This window comes from Scomber scombrus, chromosome 7, assembly GCF_963691925.1.
Source record: "Scomber scombrus chromosome 7, fScoSco1.1, whole genome shotgun sequence".
Taxonomy (NCBI): Eukaryota; Metazoa; Chordata; class Actinopteri; order Scombriformes; family Scombridae; genus Scomber; species Scomber scombrus.
Window position 1 is genome coordinate 1,936,207 of NC_084976.1, and position 23,650 is coordinate 1,959,856.

The 23,650-nt window shown below is 39.6% G+C and overlaps 1 protein-coding gene across 3 annotated transcripts in view; it reads right to left on the bottom strand.

The window, feature by feature from the left end:
- The window catches only part of grik2 (glutamate receptor, ionotropic, kainate 2), a 292,293-nt gene that overhangs the window by 89,051 nt on the left and 179,592 nt on the right, over positions 1-23,650 (bottom strand). For all 3 annotated transcript variants that reach the window (XM_062423343.1, XM_062423345.1, XM_062423344.1), the window contains exons 8-9: positions 18,392-18,499; positions 6,576-6,689 (exon numbers count right to left, since the gene is read on the bottom strand). In XM_062423343.1, the coding sequence (XP_062279327.1) occupies positions 6,576-6,689; positions 18,392-18,499 (222 nt within the window). The remainder of the gene's footprint in view (positions 1-6,575; positions 6,690-18,391; positions 18,500-23,650) is intronic.

Below are 23,650 nucleotides of genomic sequence, written 5' to 3' on the forward strand. Positions count from 1 at the left end.
TAATAAAGCCTGAGTTGTTTCTGTGTAAGTGGAAGCAGGCCTGCTCCTTGCTCTGTTAAGACATTACACAGTATATTATCTGTAGCTCTAGCCATTAGCCTAAAGGTACTTCATTTCCAGCACAACATTACGGGAGTGATATCCAAAGTAGATAAACTGTTGATAGGCCAAGATCTCAACAGTAATTACATCATGTTTTATAGTACATAATCCCTGAGAAAATGATGAGAAGCTGGATGAAAGTGTGCATCAATCAAATGTAACAAACCCAATTATTGTCATCCCTCCCTCCTTTTTTCGTCGCTGCTCGCAGCCATCACACATCTCCCCATGACTCAATCCTGATATGGCAATTACAGCTGCGGAGAGTCTTTGCTAATAACTGCAATCCAATCACTTCACAGCACGCACGGAAGGAAAGAGGGCCCGCGATAAATAATGACAACCCACAATTTACTTGATATTGTTATTTTTACGCTTGCCTCCTAAATAACAGGATCATAAGTAGCTTAATTTTTGCTTGCCTCTACATGTTTCCCTCCACTATTATTGCTGTCACATGGTACATATGTTCTGCCTACTGTTTGCAGCGGTGTAGGCTGCACATACTCACATACACAGGAGATATGGAGGGTAAACAAGTGAGATCAGTGTTAGACAAGTCAGGGCCATCTTACGGGCATAGTCAGGGTAAGGAAGGTTACTTTGGAAATGTAATGTAAGGTCACAGATTACTAGTAATGTAACCATTTCAATGACTTAATCAAAATAATGTAACTTATTACATTTTAATGACTTTTCTAATTGTCTAACTAATGTTTTCAGCTGTTAGGGTAAGTGTATAGCCTGGCTAACACCAGACCGCATCTCAATCTCATGTGAGATTGAGGTAGGGTCTGGGGAGGAGCCCTTCATTTCCTCGTATTTGAGGCCGGATCAACGAATGTCGATCAAATGCTTCTGTACACTACTGGACAAACTTACAGCCAATCATATCAACCATACACGATGACATATTCAGAGTGGGGCTAACTGGTATATAAAGCTTTTGCCAAAGCCTGTAGGGAGCAGCGTGAACACATCCTTTTTATAAATGAAATCATGTAGCGCAAGTTATTGTTCTATTTTCAAAGTGAACTTGTCTTCCAATTTATTTAGCACACAATCTATTGCTGCTTGGAACGGTTGCTGCACCTCCGTGCCCGCCATGCTGGATGTAAACAGAGTCACTCTACGGTCGTCATCGCCTTGAGCCCGCCTCCCCGTTCTGTGATTGGTTCCCTATCTCAGGCAAAGATTTTGTCTTGGTGGCCATGCTAACTTTAAGGGCGAAGTAGAATATCGCTCGTATGAGAGCATGGGTATACCCAGGATAGTAAGTGTTCCCATTAAGCACCAAAATCTAAGTTCAGCTGTTTTTCATGGATACTGACATGATTTATAAGAGAGATCATTTTTTTATAAAGCAACATTTATCTCTCATTTGAATATGTATTTATTAGTTCATGTAGATTTTGGAATATAAAATAAAGATATTTGATGAAAAAAGTCAAAAGTCTGGCATGAGCTTAATTGGTACTGTGACTCCATTTAAGCCCATGTGTGCTTCTAATAAGCCCAAGTCATGATTTATTTACCATATATATACATACATATATTGTTTTCAAAGAATTAAAAACAGCAATATAAGTATTCAGTAACATGTTGAGCAAAGTCTTAAAGGTGTGACTTCAGATGTAACCTTGGTGTACACCTCTCCAACACCCTCACCTGGCGTGAAAACACTATGAGCCTTGTCAAAAAGGCTCATCAGCACCTGTATTTTCTGAGGAAGCTGAAGGGGGCGGGGATGAACCCAAACATCCTCAGCTCCTTTTACAGGTGTGTGGTGGAGAGTGTACTGACCTCCTGCATCACAGTCTGGTACTGCAGCTGCACCGAGGTAGAAAAGAAGGCACTGCAGAGGGTGGTAAAGTCTGCACAAAAGACCCCACCCACCCTGCACATGGACTGTTTTGCCCCCTCCCCTCAGGCAGGAGGCTGCGCAGCATCCGGTCGAGAACCACCAGAATGGAAAACAGCTTCTTCCCGGATGCTGTCAGGCTGCTAAACACCTCAACAATGCCGTGCCCTTGATTGCTGCATGGTTTAACTTTCCATTCCCTTATGGCACTTTATGTGGTTGCACTTGATGCTGTTGCACTTTAGTTGCTGTTTAGTGTTTAGTTTTTAGTGATTCTTTTAAATGTATTATTTATATACATATTTATGTTGTTTTTTAGTAAACATATCTATTATACACTGCATGCACTAGTAAAACATGTTAGGATAGGGGCCTTGACGTACCTACATTATTATCATTTTTGAGGCCTATCTCAAATTTTTTATTTCACTGTATATCCTGCTGACATGATGCATTATTCAAGATAAATTACCTCAAACTAACCACTCATTGCTAATCAATACAAAGCAGTGCACAGACAATAGGAGAATCAGGCGGTCAATAGTGGCTTACAGCTATTTTGTTTTTATTCCCACTTGTGTGTGATGTGGTACTCACTGTAAAGAGATATTTGTGATTTTGGACTCTAGAAATGAAAGGGACTGGAGTCCAAATTCATCCAGCACAACCACACACGCACTGGTTATTTTAGAAATGTTTGAGCCACCAACACAAAACTGTGAAATATACTATTCATTTACTAATTTTGAAGAAATAATTAATAATTATTCTTTATGAATTTTTTGTTTTAGTTTTTTTAAACCAATGTATTTATTGATTGAGTCTGTATATAACAGAAGTCCTGTCCCCATACCACACTGGAAGAGAACTGAGGTCATCAAACTCCGGTCTGTCCATAGATCCAGGACTAAGTGCTATGGGTACAGGGTCTTCTCTACTGCTGCCCCCATTCATTTCTCCTCCACCATGAAACATTCAAGAAACACCTTCAAACTTACTTTTAGTACCTAGCTTTTAACTGTGTCTGTCACTGTGTACTTTATGACCATGGATTTTCTGATTTCTTTTTTCATTGTGTTTTTTTCCCTCTGTGTGAAGCACTTTGGATCAACCATGTTGTGTTCTAAGTGCTATATAAATAAAGTTGAAGTTGAAGTATTATGTATTATTTATTTAACAGTTTAATTACATTTTCTGCATATTTTATATCTTCCTACACTATAGTTTAATTGATTTTTGCATCACACAAAACCAGTGAGAAGACACAGCTGATAAGTTGGGAATGTTCTGTCAAACTTTAAAGTTAAGAATGAATTTTGCTGCTTGACTTTTGAGGCAAGCACAAGAAGTTCTCCATCCTCTGATGAAGATGTATTGCCTGTGTCAGGAAACACTCTCTATAGCGCATTATATTTACTCTGCACCATTTTAATTAAGCGCTTGAATTCTGAGTGTGTTGATGTAAAGTGCCCTTGAAAAAAAGTAGAGTCCATGAAAGTGCACCACACTATTAACAATCCCACAATGCAATGCACTGAACTGTATTAGAAATGTACATTACTGCTGTTGAACTCTACAACTGAGAGTGATGATGGAGTGGATTACTTTCCTCAAAAATATTTGCAAAGCTTATTTTTTTTTAAACTTTTTAAATCCTACATTGTCCTCGCTTCTGGCTTTTTAAGCACAGTTTTACCTTTACTTCTTACATCACCGACTGTCAATCAGCATAATGGTGTGAAAGCAACTGCAGGATGTGAATTGAACCAGTTGTGTGTTCATGTGTGTGCAACACCAAGAAAGTGGGTTGCACTCGATTAAAACATGGCTCCATAGCACAACTATTGGTTAAAAACTCCACAAGGGCCCCTATATGTTGGGTCTTGACCCTTGCATACTGTTCAGATTGGGGTATTTCTCAGTATCCCCTCATAATTACTCTCTATACATAATTTCGGAACCACAAATCATTCATGTGTACCTTATCAGTCATAAATAATCATCTTTCAGAGAGCACAGATAGTGTAATCTTTAGTTTTTATGCTTTTTATTGATGGAGGAAAAATATTTACAATCACACTATATAATGGTCTAATGTTATATATCACTGGCAAGCATAATGCTTTTAATGACTTAAATGGTGGTTTGAATGGTGGTTTTTACATTTTTTTAATTAATACGCATCAAACACTCAACAAAATGTGTATCAGCTGCACAAAAACATTTTTTAGAAAGTTGAAATATTTCCATTTTTTTATGTTCTGGGTCACATGATGTTAAGTCATCAAATTTCTGGCTAAAATGAAAGATTTTAAGGTGTTTTTATTCTCTCAAACGTAACAATGTACATACAAATTAGATTCTGAACAGTATGTAAAGGTTAAGGTTGTTTCAATTCTTCTCTGCACTGCCAGAATGTGATTCTAGTGAGGAAATAATACAATTTCTTTTCACCTATTCTGTTTTTGCAAAGCAGTTAAAGTTGGATGATATGTAGTCAAGGTAATAACACAAATGGCCTTAAAAACCCCATAATATGTGATACTGCATGTGTTGCATTTAGTATATACTTCTCAGCTTCACAGAAATATGACCTGACATCTGTGTGTGTTTCCTGTGTCGCTACTAAAGTCAAATGAGTATGCCTGTGATACTTAACACCGCCAGATAAGAGGATCTGATTTTTTTTTTTTTCATTCCCTCCTTTTCCTTAAAGTTCTGTCTGAATTCTTCGGCTGTTGGCACGATTGTCAAGAGAGACAATAACACAATATGCCTGATAAACTGGTCAATACAGACAAAGCCTTAAACCATGAAATCTTATTGGACGATCAATCAGTCAATTTTCCCTGCCCGAGCCTGCTCCCACCAAATTGGAGTCCTCTACAGTGGTGAAGTCAACCGGCAATTTGGCAGTGCAGTGCTTTGGGGTACTCTACTTCAATTGAGTCGGAGAGCAGCATCCCCAGAAAGTGCTCTAAAAAGAAAAGGCAGCTCAGGCAAAGCACTGAAGGATTTTTCAAGAGGAAAAGCTTAAAAATAATGACATCTTTGGAGGGAGTCTGTTATGGCTGAGAGCTGTTCTAGCCTTCTATAATTGGTCCCACATAAAGCACCATTACAATTTGATTTGGCTATAAACACACATTTAAAGCTGCTGTATTTAATTTGCGCTCTGTCAAATGGCTAGCAAAAATGGCAGCGAGAGGTAACAGTTTGAATTTTCTCCTTATCCCAGAAATCATGTTGAGTGATGTTAGTAAAGTCTATGAAATGACTAATGTTTACCAGCTGGGTCCGTGTGTTACTTTTTAACAAAGACTTAATCAAATACCAATCTGACTCAGTGATGTGGACAGGAAGATGTTTCATCACAATGACAGCTGTTTAACTGTATTTCCTATTGCTTTCGTCACTGGATATGTTTATATGTATATTAATGACAGTAGGTTCAAAGCTAAAGCAGACTGTAATGACGGAATAGCTTTACTGGTCACACTGCAATTCATTCTGGCCCCAGACTGATGCCAACTGGACATGGGGTCTACACAAACTACACAAGCCATCTCAGACAAGGTCAACAACTAGTTGCAACTAGTGCAAAGCATAAGATACAGTATCCAACTAAAACCAGCCAGCATGTCCATGTGGGCCCCATTAGGGTTACATTTGGGCTGCAATATGGGTCCAAAGTGGGTTTGGCTGCATTTACCATGGTGGCCCCACCTGTGTTTGCCCATATGGGTTTCCAGTCGGTTTGGACTGGGTTTCAGGTGGGGCCCAACTGGGTGAGTTACACATGTTTCGGAAACAATATGGGGCCCATACAATTTGCCCTGTTTATGCCCATGTCCGCTTAGCCCACTTACATCCCTTATGAGCTCATACAGTCAGTTAAATGCCCACATGTGAAGTCCATGTGGGCATTTAACCCATGTGGGGCCTACATGGACATGCTGGCTAGGGATCATAGTTTTTTTTTTCAACATTTCAAATTTAATTTAAAGATAAGTCACTCTAACAAACAGGGCCAGATGAAGTTGCTAAGGAACCCTGGCAAGAAATTATACCAAATATACAAAGATATACACGGTTTAAAACAACATTTTGACATTTCCCTTCTATAAGACAGGGCCTCAAGATGAGTAAAAATGCAGGAGTTGCCTAAAGGCCCTACTCCTTCAAGTTTGTATTCAGCGTTCCTGGTGCATATTACTAAGCAAATTTGCATTTATTCAAATTACCACAAACTTATTTTGGGTCTCCGAGGTTTTTCAGCCTCAGGGAAGTTGCCCACTTTGCCCAGTTGGCAATCCAGCCTTGATTCAAAAGATACCAATGCCATTAAGCATACACACCACCAGCATTTCATTTGGAGAATTAAAAGAGTGATACTGTGTCCTGAATGCATAACAAACACTTATTCTTACAGTGCATTGAGAATTTTAGAATTATCACTCAGAAACCAAAGACTGTCCTGCTACTGAGACAGGATTACCAAGCGTGTGAGAATGGTGTTAATGGACTCTCCTATCCCACAATACATAAAACAAAATGTAAAAAGCTGTGTAGCAGCAGTTCAGAAAACAGACAAATAAATTGATTAATGTACCAGTATAGTGGAGACAATCAGGGATCGGTTGGATAAGGAATCAGAGACGTTGGTCGTCTTCCCCTTCTGGTTGTCTGTCATGTTCAGGCCACTTGGAGGGTCCCAGGTGCCAATCTGAAAAACAAAACACACCCATTTAATTCTTCATCTAGCTCCAGGATATGAAGACACTTATGTGGTTAAATGAGCATACAGGATATAGATAATATGTAAGATGTAAAACAAGATCACTATTACTCCTCATTGGTTTTCAGGCAAAAACATCAATGTGAATGGAGGGAGGACAGTGTTACATTATTATTCTTTTTTCCTCATCTTTAATTTGGGTGGATAGTCCTGCTCTCAGTTTTGGAACTACAATTCCCATCATGCTTTGAGGGATGCAAAATATATTTATTTTGGTTGATGTTTTGTTTTGTTGTTGTTGTTTTTTTGCTTATATGCATGCATGTCTTCACATTTAAGCAATTTATTACCATTATACCTACATAGGAGAACAGACTTTGCACCCCATCAAAGACCTGCATTTTTTTTTGGATCACTAGATTATTTTGATACTGAAGAAAAATGAAAAGGTGATTATTCTCAGGGAAGTTCTGAGTTACAGACAGTATTTCTATTATTTCTAAGAAGATTAATGGATGTGCATGATGCACATCAGAGACGATGATATTCTCGGACGTATAAGTCACACTAAATCTAAAAATATGTCATGTATTGTTGTGCTCTGAGTTATCAATCAAAGAAGCAGTTTTGATACAAATTGTGGTGCAGGTCTCTCCCCCTGTACTCCCCCTGGCAACTAAAAAACATAAGATCTGGAAAAGCAGGTATTTGATGGGACGCCCTCCCGCATGCAGGTTAGATATGCCACACACTGATCCACCAGCTTACTTCCAACACTGGCACTGAACCTTTGTAATGTACATAAACCATGAGGTGTAGAATCTTTTAACATGAACGTAACATCAAGGGATACTCAGCTGGCAGAGACACAAGTGTTTTTTAATTGGTATCATCCTACACTACCAAACACACAGGCAGACATGTACAGTATAGACACATACTGTACACAGACTGGTCTCCCTTTCCATCCTGAACACATACAGAGAATAATGTGGAGCACCCTGAGGACACAGTTGACAGCCATGTGAACCCTCAACAATGTCAGGGAGCACTTTTTTCTAGTGTCCCCACAGGGAATCATGTTAGAGATGATCTAAGTTCTGGATCGGCCCTGTGGCCTGGAGACGCTGAGGAGAACTCAAAGGAGGAGGGGGGATTGCTGGGGACGCAAAGAGGAAGAAGAGCATGGCGAAACTATCGGATCATGCCTCAAGGCTTCTCTTGTCCTCTCTCAGCTCTCCCTCAGGTCTCAACACCCGAGCCTCACCGTCAGTAACCCACCGCCCCCCATCCAACCTCGCCGCCCTGAGCATCACTAGAAGGGACCACAAACACTCCAACCCACACCAGCCACACACTCCTCGGGGCTCCTCTGATGCCCCGCGAGAGGGCCTGAGATAGGCTTTGAAATTGCAAATCAACTCTTTAATTCAGGCTTCATGAGGCTGGAGGGCTTCTGAAGGGGTTTTTATTAATAGAGTAAATTATTCATGGAGGTGCAGGCACACACAGCATACAGACCAGAGGTCAGGAGCTACTGAGAGGCGAGCGCCGGTGAGGATGCTGAAGTGTGAAGTGTTTGCAGTTGCATGCGAGAATATTATTTGTGTCGGCTGTGTTAGCAGGTTCTCTTCCCGCTGATAATCTCATGAATCTTAATTTGACTGCTGAAGACTGGAGGGATGGCAACCCTAGGAAAAGATGTAAACCATGAATGCAACTGTTCATATGAGTGCACAAACACACGCTGAGACATATGCCAAAACATGCAAGGAAGCATTCTACTTGACGTATAGATTTCAAGCTCAACTTGATACAATACTCATATGTCAAATGTGCTGGTAAATTGGGGTTACTGGTTGTTGTAGTCCTTACTCCTGTCCATACAGTCTGGACTACAGCCAATATGTGGCTTCATCAGTGTGACTTAGTCAAATGAAGTGGGTACATTTCATGGTTAGTCTGTAGAGTACAGAAGTCCCTCTTTTTGTTTCATTGGAGTGTATTTCAATATTGAGCAGCAGAAAATAATTAGAACATTCACTCAGCAGTATTTTGGTATTTTTTAAGCCTTCAAAATAATGAATTTATTACTAATCTGCATCATATTTCATGGTTTCACAGGTAACTGAATCAGCACACTCCCACCAGCGCAGGGCTAATGCATTGCTGTTGTCAGTCTGAACACCAATAACTGTCCATTGCTTGTTACTTTGTGAAAAACAATGAAAAACACAGACAAAAACCATCTTGTATGTCTGTAACTATTATGCAAAGAGAGAGGAGGGTGTCGAGGACAGTAAAAGAAAACAGAAACAGCTTGAGTTCCTGGCAAGTCAGATTTTTTTTTTTTTACATGCAAACACAGAATCAGAGCGAGGAAACAACCAGGGAGGTCCGGGGAAACTAAGCCGAAGTCATTTTGATGTTGTGGCCACAATCTGTATTGCAGGATCACATGACGATACATGTAAATGGTAAATGGACTGTACTTATATATCATTTTTTGTAGTCTTTTTGACAACTCAAAGTGCTTTTACACTACATGTCACATTCACCCATTCACACACATTCATACACTGATGGCAAGGCTCATCAGGAGGAAACTACCATTCACTCACACACCATCGGCGCAGCCATCGGGAGCAATTTGGAGTTAAGTATCTTGCCCAAGGACACATCAGTATGTGGACTGGAGGAGCAAGAAATTGACGGCCGCTCTAATTTCTGAGCCACAGCTGCCCCATGACTGCCACTTGCTGAAAAATAATTTCTCCCAATCATGACAAAAGGAAAGGTTGTGAAACAGTCAACGTATTCGTCTGAGCATCACAAAAACCCCAGAATGACTCTCAAAATGCATAATCAGAATTTGATCCTTTAGGTTTAATATCAGTAAATAAAGTCGGCCCTCAGGCTACAGGACTTTACAGGGTAATGACTTGCAGCAAAGGTCCTTTGCTGGAATCAAACCAGGGCCACTGCTATTAGTGACATGTGCGGTAAACACTGGACTACCAAGGCGCTCCAGCATACTAGCTACTGTTGACAGATACTAAAACAGTTAAAATCTCACCACCAGTTCTCACTAAAGAACAAACCACCCATGTTGACTGTACCTCCCCAACCATTTTTTCACCCAGACTCATTTAACCCTCTGCTTATATTTCTTCTCAGTGCAAAGCATTTTGTTTACATCGGCTTCCCCATGAGATCACGTGAGATGGTGCATTAGTCCCCTGGGCATGATAATCTTATTATATCTAATTCTAAATTGTGATATCCTGTAGTGTGTGTGTTTTTAAATCTTGAAGCATGTGCATGTTTGAGATTAGAGAGAAGAACAGCTGTGAGGTTCCTCCTCATGTGCGTAATACAACCCCATTTTCAAAATTGTAGTCTAAGAGTGGCTTCAGTATCCCTGTGGGAGCCTGGCCAGAAAAGGGCTGTGGATGCCATTGGAAGCCTGAAAAAGTTTTTTTGTGTGTATGTGTGTGTGTGTTTGCACCCAGTAAGCATCTTTTATTGTAATGAATGTGTATATTGTATTCAGTTCTCTTAATACATCCGTGGAGGAAGACACATTCATTTGTTTCATGTTTTATTGCAGCCAGCAGGAAAGGATCATTCCATGGCTTCTAAAGCCAGACGCTATTATTACAGCAGCCAATCACTCTTTCAATGTACACACATACAGTATGTAAGTAGGACAATAAGATAGACTTGAAAAGATCTGAAACTATCATGATGATATGTACCTCATACCCATGCTGTGTCTTGATCTAATGAAGCTGAGTTTATTTTACACCAGCTATTATAATGTGTCTTCGGTATACACATTAAAATTGTATTACTATTCCTGCCTGTCAAAAAACAGATTGTGTGTCACTTGTTAAATTTACATAATTGAAACTTGATATTTGGGCTGTCCCAGTGGGTTAGTGAACGACAGCATGTGACAAGTCTCTCTCCCTCCTGACTGCCACAAAAGGCTAGAATTCTGGAGTCCACGCAAGTATTGTTCTGTGCTTTTTCCTGTGCCTGGCTTTACCTGACCACCACAGTGCTCAAATGTCAGAGCCCTCCCTGCCACTGGCTGCTACCCTTTATAACTAGTTGCTTAACTATGGTTATGCACATTTAGGCCTTGGCTACTGCCTTCTTTCCTATTTCTGTTCCCCAGCCACCTCATCTATAATCCATGTCTCCACTCACCTCCCCATCTGGTTGTATTAGCTGTGCCTGTCTTGCTGATAAGATTGCAGAGATGGAATTAAGAATGTCAATGCTCTACCAGATCCAAGAAGCTAAGAGGTTAATGGACAAGTTCATATTCAGCCCAGAACAAACTGACACCACCTATGCCAAACAGCCTGATGCCATCGCCCCTGGTCCTGCTGCTGATTCTGCCATTTGTCCAGTCATTGTCCCTGATGAATCCTGGGTGCAGCTCAGGGGTAGACCTAAAGCACCAATTAGCTCTACTCCATCTCACAACAAAGCCCTGGTCTCTGGTCAGTGTTCATAGCAAGGGAGGGATGTGCTTCTCTTGTACACTGGACCTTACACTGGATCCCTGTTCACTCCTCCAATGACTACAAAATTCTCACATCAACCTACAAAGTTGTCAATGGATCTGTGCACACATTATCTGTTACGTTACCGAGACATAAACACCCTCCCACCCACTTTGCTCTCGTAGTCTAACCATTTTTCACCAAACCTGCTCTAACCTGAAAACTATTGGTGACAGAGCCTTCTGCTGCAATACCCCCCTGACTCTTGATTGCTCTGCATGAAGAGGTCAGGATGGTACCCTATCTTAGAATTAAGAGAAATCTTGTCATAGGAAAAAAGAGTCTGCCACTATCTATTCTATGTATGTAAATGAACGACTTAAACACAAATATAAGAAGAAAGTGTAGTCTATTTGTATTTGTAATACTAATTAGGCTATCCATCTCATAGTAAAATAACAACTATGATGTCTATCAAAATGTCAGTGACTGCATAAACCACTGAAGTGAAGTGTAACTGTAGAACAGTCTTAAACCAAATCTGACTGAGAGAGAAGAAAGTACAAGCTAGATTACAATAAAACGGTAGTGCAAATTGGCCGAATTTGGCTCCTCAGATGTGTCATGAAAGGACATTATATGATTCCTCACAGAGGTCCTCTGAATTGCTGCGTTCACTCTCACTATCATCACTCCCATGCTCTGGTTCCATTGAGCGTCATCCTCACTGCCATCCAAGGCATATAATATGCAGCATCTCTTGCACCCACTGATGATGCTCTGTAGAGAAACTGCTTCCCATGCTTAGTGTATCCATTGACACACTGCAGGCTTCTGAATTACTCCAGACACTGTGGATGCGTGATTACCACTTTGTGTATCTCATGCACAGATTACCCTTGAATGGCTTGTTGATGACTATATCCAACACCTGTAGCTGGCTTGTCATCCCTCCAGTATGATCACTAGGTTGCTGTTCATCACCTGCACTTGAGTTTTGACTGGCTCAGTCAAGTGTCAATGGAATGCATCCAAAACCAGCATGTTTCTCTTCTTCCTGAGTCCCTCATGCTGTTTGCCCCATGCAACCTTGAGCCAGGCCACTACAAGCTCAGTCTCCATCCAACTCTTTTCATAGGCATGTATGATAATGCCAGCTGGCCTATTATCAGACATCCCCACTTTTTCAAACACATTTCCAAGGAGAAAAACCCTTCTTATATTTGGACCACTGCATTATTGTGCTACCTCTCTCTCCTCTAACCCCTCCTGTCTATCTCTGCTTTGAACTTTATTATAAAGAGTGAAGAAAAAGCTCTGACATTCTTTTAAACTGATGGTAAACTACAGGCTCACTCAGCATGTTACCCTGAGCCATCAGACGCCAGTTTGAGCCCCATGTACTCTTTGGATGGATGGATGCAATTTATTTTCATTTACAGTACACAGCTCTTATCAAGCCTTTGTAGTTGCATCACAAATCTCCCAGCAACCAGGTCAGAGACGTCCTTTGGAGGATTGGCTGTACACAAGCAATGACTAAATACATAACAAGTCAAATAGATCTGAAAAAAGATAGTTATGGCACCGTGCACTGTGACACAGTACAATTTATTGTATTTAGCCTTAATTTCAACTTTAAAACATTGCCAATGGTTTGAAACCCAACTGTGACCTATACTAACGTTCAAAACATTAGTTTTGGGATTTGGGGATGCTTCTAGGTGCTCTGAAAAATCATGCAGTCTATCTTTTTTTTTGACCGTCTGCAGCTGACTTGACAATATGTTAGTTGAACAAAGGAGGTGTTAAATTATCTCAACTTGTCTTGTGGGGCATGCCCGATCTCATGAGACAGGCTGCTTAGCTATTTAGAGGTGTCCAAATAGTGTGTTTCTGTTGTTTTCTTTTTTCTTTTTGTTTTAGTCCATAGGGAAAACATAATCTCAATATGCCTTCCTATAATTAGTGCTTGCTTTTTCTACATAGATTGGAGGATCCTTAACCATCAACATTTTGGGGAGTATTTCATGTTTTTAGAGTGGGGAATAGTCCCCTCCTGGTAATTCCACTGTCAGGCCTATTAAATACACATGTTCAGGCTTGGTTTGACTTGATGTATCAGGCCACAGTGGCAGGGATTTGCATCTTCATTACAACTGGGCTACCTGCTTTACACACCTGTCTTGACTCAAAAAGTAGCAGGCTGTTAATCATGACTGTGAGTAGGCAGACAAAGTCATGGCTGTAAAACGGTGGATAAACATTTCATTTCCTATACGTTTTTCACAATAACAGTCTTCCGCTTTTAATATGAAGGAGAAGGAAATGACTTATCAATAACTTGACTCAGTTCCAATAGTTGTAAGGAAACAGTAAAATAAAGCGGCTATCTGAAAGTACAAACAAGAACACAGGAGAGATACTAAACTACAAATCACAGCGATTCAGTTAAGCTACAAAAGTTCTGAGAGATGAACACACAGAGGGCCAAATCCACAAAAGGACTATGCAGCTTTTACGGCTGTTAAACTGGTGCAAATGAGACCAAAAAAAAGTGTGAATTCACAATCCAAGGGTTAAATGCGGGTGCAAACTGCGTTGCCAAGCAAACAGATCCATTTGCATACATGTAAATGAGGTAATATTCATACATTCAGTGCAAAATTGGAACCTCTCTATGCAAATAAGCATCATTGCTAAAGCTAATTCACAAAGACCAGCACTAATTGCCACACACAGTTAGGGATGGATATTAGTGTATTCATAGAGTTGGTGTTAACTCTCTCTCTCTCTTCAAACGTGTAAGGCTTGAAGGATATTGAACTGATGATTAATGGTATCAAGGGTGAAATCTTCAGTCAGACATTGGGCTACCTAAAATAATTTCAGCTACTTAAAAATAAAAATGTCCTGACAGCTCTGATGGAACTCATGATTCATCAATAAGGGGTCAAGACCACCTAACCCGAGACCGAGTCAAGACCAAGACCAGAGCATACCAAGACCAACACTTTAAGGGGGCGAGACCGAGTCAAGACCAAGACCGAGGGGAGGCGAGACCGAGTCAAGACCGAGACCAAACCAATGCAAGACCATTTTCGAGACCATTACTGTGATCATAATCATGTGGCTCAACATTTACATTATTCCTCTGCTAAAAAGAAAAGCTTTATGTAGGAATGTTAGTAAAGTACTAATGGATGTACAGTAGGGCTGTGTGATATGATCATATAGAGTCACCGGCCACTTCATTAGGTAAACCTGTGCAATATCATTCAATCCAATACAACTGCTCTGTTATAAACTCTACTTTTTTTCTGTTTTTGTTAACATTGTCAAAAAAGTGAGAATTCTACTTAGTGTTTATTACTGAGGTTGTATTAAGTGGTGGTGATGTACTGGGTGCATTATACTGACTGGTGTTCCTAATATTTTGCCCCTCTCATGTAGGCCTACGTTAATGGAGTGGACAAAATATTAGGAACAACATTCAATATATGAACCCTAATACACCAAAATCACCCACTATGACCTCGGTAATAAACAAATAGTAGAATTATCACTTTTTTGACAATGTTAACAAAAATGTATAAACTTTATCAATGTAGAATTTATAGCAGGGCTTTTTTATTGGATTGAATAAGATTGCACAGGTGGTGTACATTGAAGTGACTGGTATGAGTATGAGAGCTTGACGAGAGAAAAACATTTACCGTTTCATATTTTACTGTAGCCTATCGTTTATCGTCAAATCATACTCCTTCAGTGTTTTTCATCATTTGGGGTCTTTTTTCATGCAGATTATGTTGTTAACTTTGTGAGTTAAATTGTGACAACTCTCCACCTGTTTGTCTGCTGTACGAAGGTCTCAGCTCCACCCCGCTGTGTAAAGCTGGTGAATCAGACCGGTGTTATGTCGAAGTCTGTTCCCCCACAAATAATGTTCGTCTCCTGATTAAATTGTGCTTCTTGTAGCACCACGTCCTCATATCGAAACACATATCGACGATGGAACAGACTTCAACATAACACCAGCGTGCTGTGTAAAACACTCATAGGTGGAGGGGGTAGCCCGGTGGCAGTGTTAAAACAGTTTTACACTAAATCACAGTAACAAAGAAAGAAAGAAAGAAGGGTGTCATTGCAGCCGTGGTCTCGACTGGTCTTGAAAAAAAATACAGGGTCCAGCACGTCCGAGTTAAAATGCGGTCGATTCGGAGACACACTAATTGTGAAATCCTGGATACATTCAGTAACTCATGAACATTATTTAAGATTCACACATTAATCTAACAACTTTCAGACCTGCCTGAGTCACATTAATAGCTATATTGTGACATTTCAAAAGATTATGTTAAAGCATGGCCGAAAGTGCCGATGAGATTAGTTTCACAGAAGCAAAATACATGAAAGTTGGTTGTGTGCACATTGTTACTAATTAAAAATATGCAATTTGAAACTTTTGTGTTCTCTGCCATTTTCATTATGGACCAATCTGTGTGCTGAATGTGGTGAAAAGCCTGAAACACTGGAAAAGCACTCTGCTTACAGACAAACCAGACACAAACAGGGGCAAATTTCACTCAGTTGCAAAACTTGATGGGTGTTTTTGTGTCGGCATATGATGAGTGTAAAATCTTATGTGGATAGGACCTTAAAATGGAGCAGATTGTGGGTAAATGCTGTGCCATTCACGGTGCTATTAGCAGACGCAATCCATTCTTTGAAGACTTGGCCCAGACTCTTAAACACAGACATGAGTTGAGTCTTGCAACACCCCTCTAGTTTGAGTGGGCAGAAGCAAGGAGAAGGGGGGTAGTCACGGGTTGGCTGCAGTTGGCAAGATGTCACCACAACCAGCTTGGAGGCAACTCTGGCGCACTTTGGCCTGAGTCTGGAGATGGTCCACCTTTGGCACGTCTTGGCAAAAACTGGTAATGGTATGTCAATCAAAGCAGGTTTTAATCAGCATGGCCAAAAGTGTCCCCAGGTCAAACTTGGGGTGTTAGTATATGTTGCTTTCTGGCTGTTTAGCTATACCGATCAGCCATGAAATTAAAACCACCTGCCTATTATGTGGGTCTCCCTCATGCCACCGCAAACAGCTCAGGCTGATCGAAATCAGCAGATCCTTTAAGTCTTGTAAATTGCAAGGTTAGGCCTCATGGATGGGCTTGTTATTCCAGCGCATCCCACAGATGCTCAATCAGTTTGAGATATGGGAAATTTGGAAGCCAAGGCAACACCTTGAAGTCTTTTTCATGTTCCACAAACCATTCCTTTGCCATGGAGGGGTGTACTTTGTCTGCAACGATGTTTAGGTAGGTGGTACATGTCAAAGTAACATCCACATGAATGCCAGGACCCGACATTTCCCAGCAGAACATCACTCAGATCATAACTCTGCCCCTGCTTCTTCCCATAGTACATCCTGGTAAATGGTCCACATGCACCCAGCTGTCCACATGATGTAAAAGAAAATGTGATACATCAGACCAGGACACCTTTCATTGCTCTACGGTCCAGTTCAGTCAATTACATGCCCATTTTAGGTACTTTCAACGATGGACATTAGTCATCATGTGCATTCTGATTGGTCTGTGGTTATGCAGCAAGCTGTGATGCACTGTGTGTTCTGACAGCCATCTACCACATCCAGCATTAACTTTTTCAGCAGTTTGTGTTACAGTAGCTCTTCTAAGGGAATGGACCAGATTGACTAGCCTTTGCTTCCAACACACATCAATGAGTCTTGTCGCGCACATGACCCCTGTTGCTAGTTCAGCAGTTGTCCTTCCTCGGAGTACTATCGCTAGGTATTGACCACTGCATACTGGGATGACTCCACAAGATGCTCTGACCCAGTCTTCTAGCCATCACAATTTGGCTTTTGTCAAAATAACTTTCCTGCTTTCAACACATCCACTTCAAGAACTCATTGTTCCATTGCTGCCTTATATATCCCACTCCTTGATGAATGCCATTTTAACAAGACATTCAGTGTTATTTACTTTGTCTGTCAGAAGTCATATATTTTCAAATTCTATCCATGGAGATGAGCACTAGACCAAACATAAGTGTAAGCAAGACAGTAACGATAAGGTGAGGACATATCATGCTTATTAATATTCTGATGTTAATACAATTAGTTTTAAGCAAGTGTTTAAAATGTTTTCTAACATATCTATTTGATTTCTTTCTTAGGTTTGAGATTAAATAAATATCAATTTAATGATTTAGACTAGATAAGACTGGCAATTTGCTTGATTTTTCTTATTGTTAACAAATCTTGTGTAGATCCAAACCAACAATAAATTAATCTTAAGTATTGTGTACGTATCTAAAGCCTGATACATCATTTTTTTCTCTGTGCCGTAGACATCCTTGGTTGTCCAAAAACTATTAAAAACAGGTCATTGAGCCACATTGCTGCATTAGGTGGCATGTTCCTTCGTCCCTGCGGAAAGTGATTACTGTACAAATGGCTCCAAATAGTAAAAAATAGCAATAAGATTGTAACCCTTAAGGAGAGAGGTACCTAGTATAGCAGATACCACTGCACATGTGTGGGAAGGTGGTTCTGTTTAAAGAGCTTTGCTTGCTTATCGTTGCTACATATCACAACCAAGAGGCTGTGATAAACTCAAAAGCTCTTAACTATAGAGGTTGTGCCAGGGCAGGGTTAACCTGTCTTTGCAACAGCTTGTTTGGATGCCAGCACATCTAAAGCTCACTAAATAACATATTACATTGCGTGTGTTTAAAAATAAAAATGTAAGACTGTCTCTGCACACAGCTGTTGTTCACCAAAAAAATGTTTCAACTCTCTCTAAACCACAAATGGTTGTTTTCCATTTCTGTCTGTGTGCTGATTGAACAAAGTACAACGTATTAATCAGAGAGCTTTTAAAATGTTGATAGTGGGTTTTTTTTTAAAGCGTCCGGCTGCCTGAAAGCCCACTGTGAATGGACTGCGGGTACAAAGTGTTTACGCTTATGTGTTAATGGGATTTTCCATCACATTGGTTGCATGCCGTTGATCTTTAATGAATCACTGCTACATTTACACCTACATGTTTATGTTTTATCTCATCATCACATCGTCCTGCAAGGTGGACTCTAAATGGACACTTCTACACACACATACACAAACATGTAAAGAAACACAACCTTCTCAAGCCCCTCCTCCTTCAGACTGATGACATCGAGGTCGAAGTCTGTCCTCAAGCCATTGGTCCGGTTGAAAGTGATTCTCCCAGTCAGGCCGTCCCAGTGGGCCTATAGAGACAAAGACAGGAGAGAGGCATTAAGTTTACATCTCTGCTTTCAAATAGGTTTTTGATGTCAGTGTTTGGAGGAGAACCAGCCAAAGTGTGACACACACTCTTTCTATTTTTTCCTCTTTCACACAGTGTTCCTGTTTGTACAGTCTTCCCAGCATCAAGGTGCCTACACAGTCACTGAGGCTGCATTTGTAACAGTGGGAAGGCAATTACTGGATCTTTACAGACATTTAGGGATGTGATAGGATACAATGTAGCATGAAAGTGGCTCGGAGAGGGAAGGTTTTTTTTTTCTTCTCAGGCACAGCAAATCATCATAGTGCTGCTCTGACTGGAAGCCAGGGACTTCAGGGCCTATCTTTAGTTAGAGGAGTGGGTGTCAGAGATCTGGAAGTCAGTGCAGTCAACTGTGCTAGAAAGCACTTGTCATACTAGTTTGACTCAGTGTCTAAATACCTATCCATTCATACCACTGCTGTTCATTTAAACAGTGCGACTGGGATTACTATGAGTTACTAATTGCTGTATAAAACAACTTGTAATTTTATCTTTTAAAACTCTTGCAGTAAGCTACAATATGTAAATGTACTGCTATTTCACAATCAGTCAGTCTTAGAATTGATTGCCATGGAATCTGGTCAGGATATTTGTGGTCCCCAGAGGAGGATTACTGAAGACCCACAACCATGTCATATGTAAAATCCTAAAGGCTGGATTGCATTAAATTTACCAAGCACATTAATGTTCCCCAGAGGATAAACCCTTTCTAATTTAGACACTCCATGGTCTGTAATCCTCACTATCACCATGGTGGGATTAACGCTTACATACTGTTCATATTCTACACCCAAAAATCCCTTCATAAAAGTGTCTATATCAAATGTTGAACCACAGATATGTTTAGAAAGCATCAATAGTGGATCTGACTGATCAATAAATGTGTGATTAAACCTTGATTCATGTTTCAGAGAGCAGAGAGAGTGTATGTTTTAGCTTTTACATCACTCATTGTTGGAGAAAAAACAGCTAATATCACACAATATAATCCTATTTTACCTAAGACAGCAATAATGATTGAAATGCATTTATTTATTTATAGATTTAACTATTCATTTAACAAAAACACATGTCAACAGATACGGGTCAAACTTGACCCAGAACAGCCTCAAGGGACAAAAAATAGTATCACCTATACCAAAAGTATAACATTTTAAAATATTTTCATTTTTGTGCATTTTGGGCCACCTTAGGAAAAGTCATCACATTTCAGAGTAAAAGACATTTGGGGTCAAATTTGACTTGAACAGTATGTAAGGGGTTAAATTATTAGCATATTGCATATTTCTGATCATATTTAATTAAATTATCATAAACCATTTGACAAGAAATCATGGAGCTTATGGGGCCCTAAGACTTTTGGTCTCTTGGCAGTTGCCTGCTTTGCCTTGACTGTTATACTGAATGTCATTGTGTACACATTACTGTTTATCAGGAACAAATGACCAGAATTCACAGAATCTGCTGTGGTTGTTAATTAAAACATCACATTTATCAGTGGATACATTTGATGATTTTGGTGACCTTTCCTTGAGCACTCTCACCAAACAAGCCTGCTTTTAAAATGACATTCAGTAAGTGGTATTTTAAAAACTATTGGATAGATTTTCCTGATATTTGGTATGCATAACCATGTTCTTCAAAGCATAATTTTATTCACCCCCTGGTGTTTGTAGCACCACCATCAAACCAAAATTTCCATCTGAACAAAAGAGAATGAAAAAATCTAACAGCCAGTGACCCATTTCATGAAAGTGATTACACACAGATTGCAAATAGTACTTCTGTCCTGTTTCACAAAGGACTGTCACTCAAATTGCAGATACATGTGTGGGTCCTACATTCATCTTGCATGCCAATGCAGGGGTCACACGTATGTTTTTTTTGTTGTTGTTTGTATAGTTATATGCGTTAGTTATTGCAAGAGAAAATGATCTCATATTTTCATGTTGTAAATTTGGTGAAATGGAGCTCAGATTTGTTCAACATATTCATTCTCCTCAGAGGTTACAACTTTTCACTTTGTGTTTTGAATAATCCCAAGGCCTATTACCTTTAGCACCGCACTCTGAGTATACAAAACACATAAAAAGCAAAAAACAAAAAACATTTTTAACCCTTAAAACGGTTCATATTCTGACTCATGATGAGTCTCTACACCAATTCATGTTTAAACTGTTGAAGAGTGTTTTTCAAGTGTATCCCACTGTTGTCAACAATGTCCTGACATGATCCATGAGGGATCTCAGGAATGTCATTAATCTACATAACTTTATACTAGTCCTAAAACCTGACCCATCTAAACACAACATTCTGGTGAGAGGAGAAATGAAGACATAAATTGTGATAGGGGTTGATTTCTATAGCCAGTGGCAACTGCTACGTTCTGTTGCTATGTCAAACAGTGTGTTGCTATGGTAGCAACGCATATTTGACCAATCACCTTTAGGTTTATTCATATGTCTACTCTTTCCCACAATGCATCTGTGTAGTTTTAGGCTATTAAATAGTTATACATGGTGAAACCATGACTGTTTAGTGGGTATATTAATGATGTTCCTGAGATTTACAAACTTAAATCATGCTCTAATATCAGAGACAGTCTATTGTGATGTCCCAGGGCTAACATTGTGCAATAACTGATCTGTGATTTAGAGTTTTGTTTGTTTAAAATGTTGCTATATATGTGTGCCAGAATCAAATGTGTCAAACTATGCAGGGGGAGCTGCTGTTCTACCATAGGGGCTGATCCCTGGCAGAACCCCCCTTCCTGTGCTAATGCTTCAGACTGTTATATATTTGTTTTTTTTAATCATATATAAATGAATATATGATTTCTATGTTTGTTGTCTTTGTGCCATGTTTGTGCCATGTATTGCTGCTTTGACATTTATAATTTCCCCTACGGGATTAATAAAGTAATCTATATATATATGTTTATTTACTTTTTAGCAGTCTAACAACAATGATAATGTCAGCCTGCTCCTTTTGTGTGCAGATATTGATTGAAACATTCCCTTAGACTTGATTTAATGATATTTCTCTAAATGAAATGAAATCTCTTTGTGGCAGCATTTGGACCACAGAGAGGCTACAGGAAACATAGGTAAGCACTGATGGCTTGTGTACTTAGGGCCTGATTTACTAAGATCCTGCTAAATTGCGTGCACAGTGCAATAGATTGCGCGTCTCGTTTGCGTGTGTTTTGCGGGTGATCTACTAAGAATAATAAGAATAACTGTGTAAATGAAAACAGGTGCAACAGGGTGCAGACAGCAGTATTTAAATGAGGGTTTTGTGTCTTTATGGAGAGTTTGGACGAGCAGAAAGCTGCAAGAACAAAATGAAATGTGATCAGGTTCTAGTGGAAGAGGTTAACTAATATATTGAGTTATAACAAAAACTAATATTACCAGAAAAACCAACATATGGGAGAGTATAAGTGACAAAGTCAATGCTGTTAGTAAAACCACAAATATTCCACTCCAACATTATTAACACAGGTGGAAAAACTCTGTCCTGTGTGTATTCTGTCATTGTGCCTCCGTCTCCTCCTCTCTACAGTGACAGCTGGTTAATACCTGTCCTTCAAAGGTTTTATTTATAGACACAGTTAGCGTCAGAAATAATACCTTCAGGTTTGGTAAATCACAATGCATGTGCTAAATAACATATTTGCATTTTCTCCTCCTTGCACATTTTTTGCGGGTGATGTCAAGTTTGCACACGTTTCTACACACGCAAACCTTTAGTAAATCAGGCCCTTAGTGTCCTAATTTCAGTTTGATACAACCTGTGACCGCTTAGTTGACTTGTGTTGTGAAACTGGTGTTATGCCAGTCTTTGCATTAAACAACTTTTTTTGTGTTTGTCGGAAAAAAGCTAATTCAACCCTACACCCTAACCTCAAACAGCATACAGTATAACACCTCAAATGGCAACATAGCACTTTAGGACCTGCAAAAATTGTGTTCATCAAGTGAAGAGTAGCGTTTTAACACAGGCACAGTGTGACCTTGACTTATTTAGGGATCGACTTGACTCAAAGAGGTCACAATAAAATTCTCTATGCTGAAGTATTTTTCCTGCTGTGCCCCGGAGCAAAGCATCTTACACCAGCTGGTCAATACTCACCAACTCAGTGATTCTGTGGTTCAAGTGCTGAAAACTGGGATGCTGAGGCTTTTAAAGGAGGCTTAAAGATTCTAAAATAGAGGTACTAAAGGTGAGAGAAAATACAGAATTGCACTTCAGTCAGTAAAGTGGTTTGAAAAAGAAGCTCCACAGAGCTCATGAGGCCTATGAAAGTATATTTGAATTATTTCTCCACTAAAAATGATTCTTATTAATTCTTGATACAAATGTTCTTTGCTTCAGTATTGTTCACAGTAGGACACTGGGGTGTACGGGCATTTTTTAAATTTAAAAGCAATAATTCGTCCACATACCTCTCTGGGAGGTCCAGTCCAGGACAAAAGCTCAGACTCTGATTCAGACAGCTCCAGGCTGCTACATGTTCTCCATGTAGAGTTGTGAATGTGCAACTAACTTTTATTTTTACCTTAAAACTTTTATTTTCCAACCAGTTTAGTTTTCTTTTTTGAAATAATTTCTCTTATATTTTTAGTGTTCCTTTTTCTGTTTAAACAAAGTCTAAAGCCTTTTAGCTGCATGTTTTAAAGCTAGACGTAACTATACACTTGAGTTTCTCTGACAGATTTGAACTTAAGCAACAGTTTATAAAGTTTTACTAACAGGAAAAGTCAAGACAAAGAAAACATATAAAAAGGGGCCAGTGTTAGCAGTGTAAACAGCATTTAGAGTTAGTATCAACAGCTATCTCATATGCTTCCGTACATTTTGCCCTTTATTGCTATTTTTTTTAAGTAATCAGGGTAACTTAACTCACTAGATATGGATGTCAATAGATACGGCTCAATTTGACCCAGAACAACTTCAATGGACAAACATTTTTAGCACCTATACAAAAGTATATTAAATACAAATTTTAAAATATTTTCATTTTTGTGCATATGGGCCACTTAGGAAAAGTCATCACATTTAAGAGTAAAAGACATTTGGAGTGTTT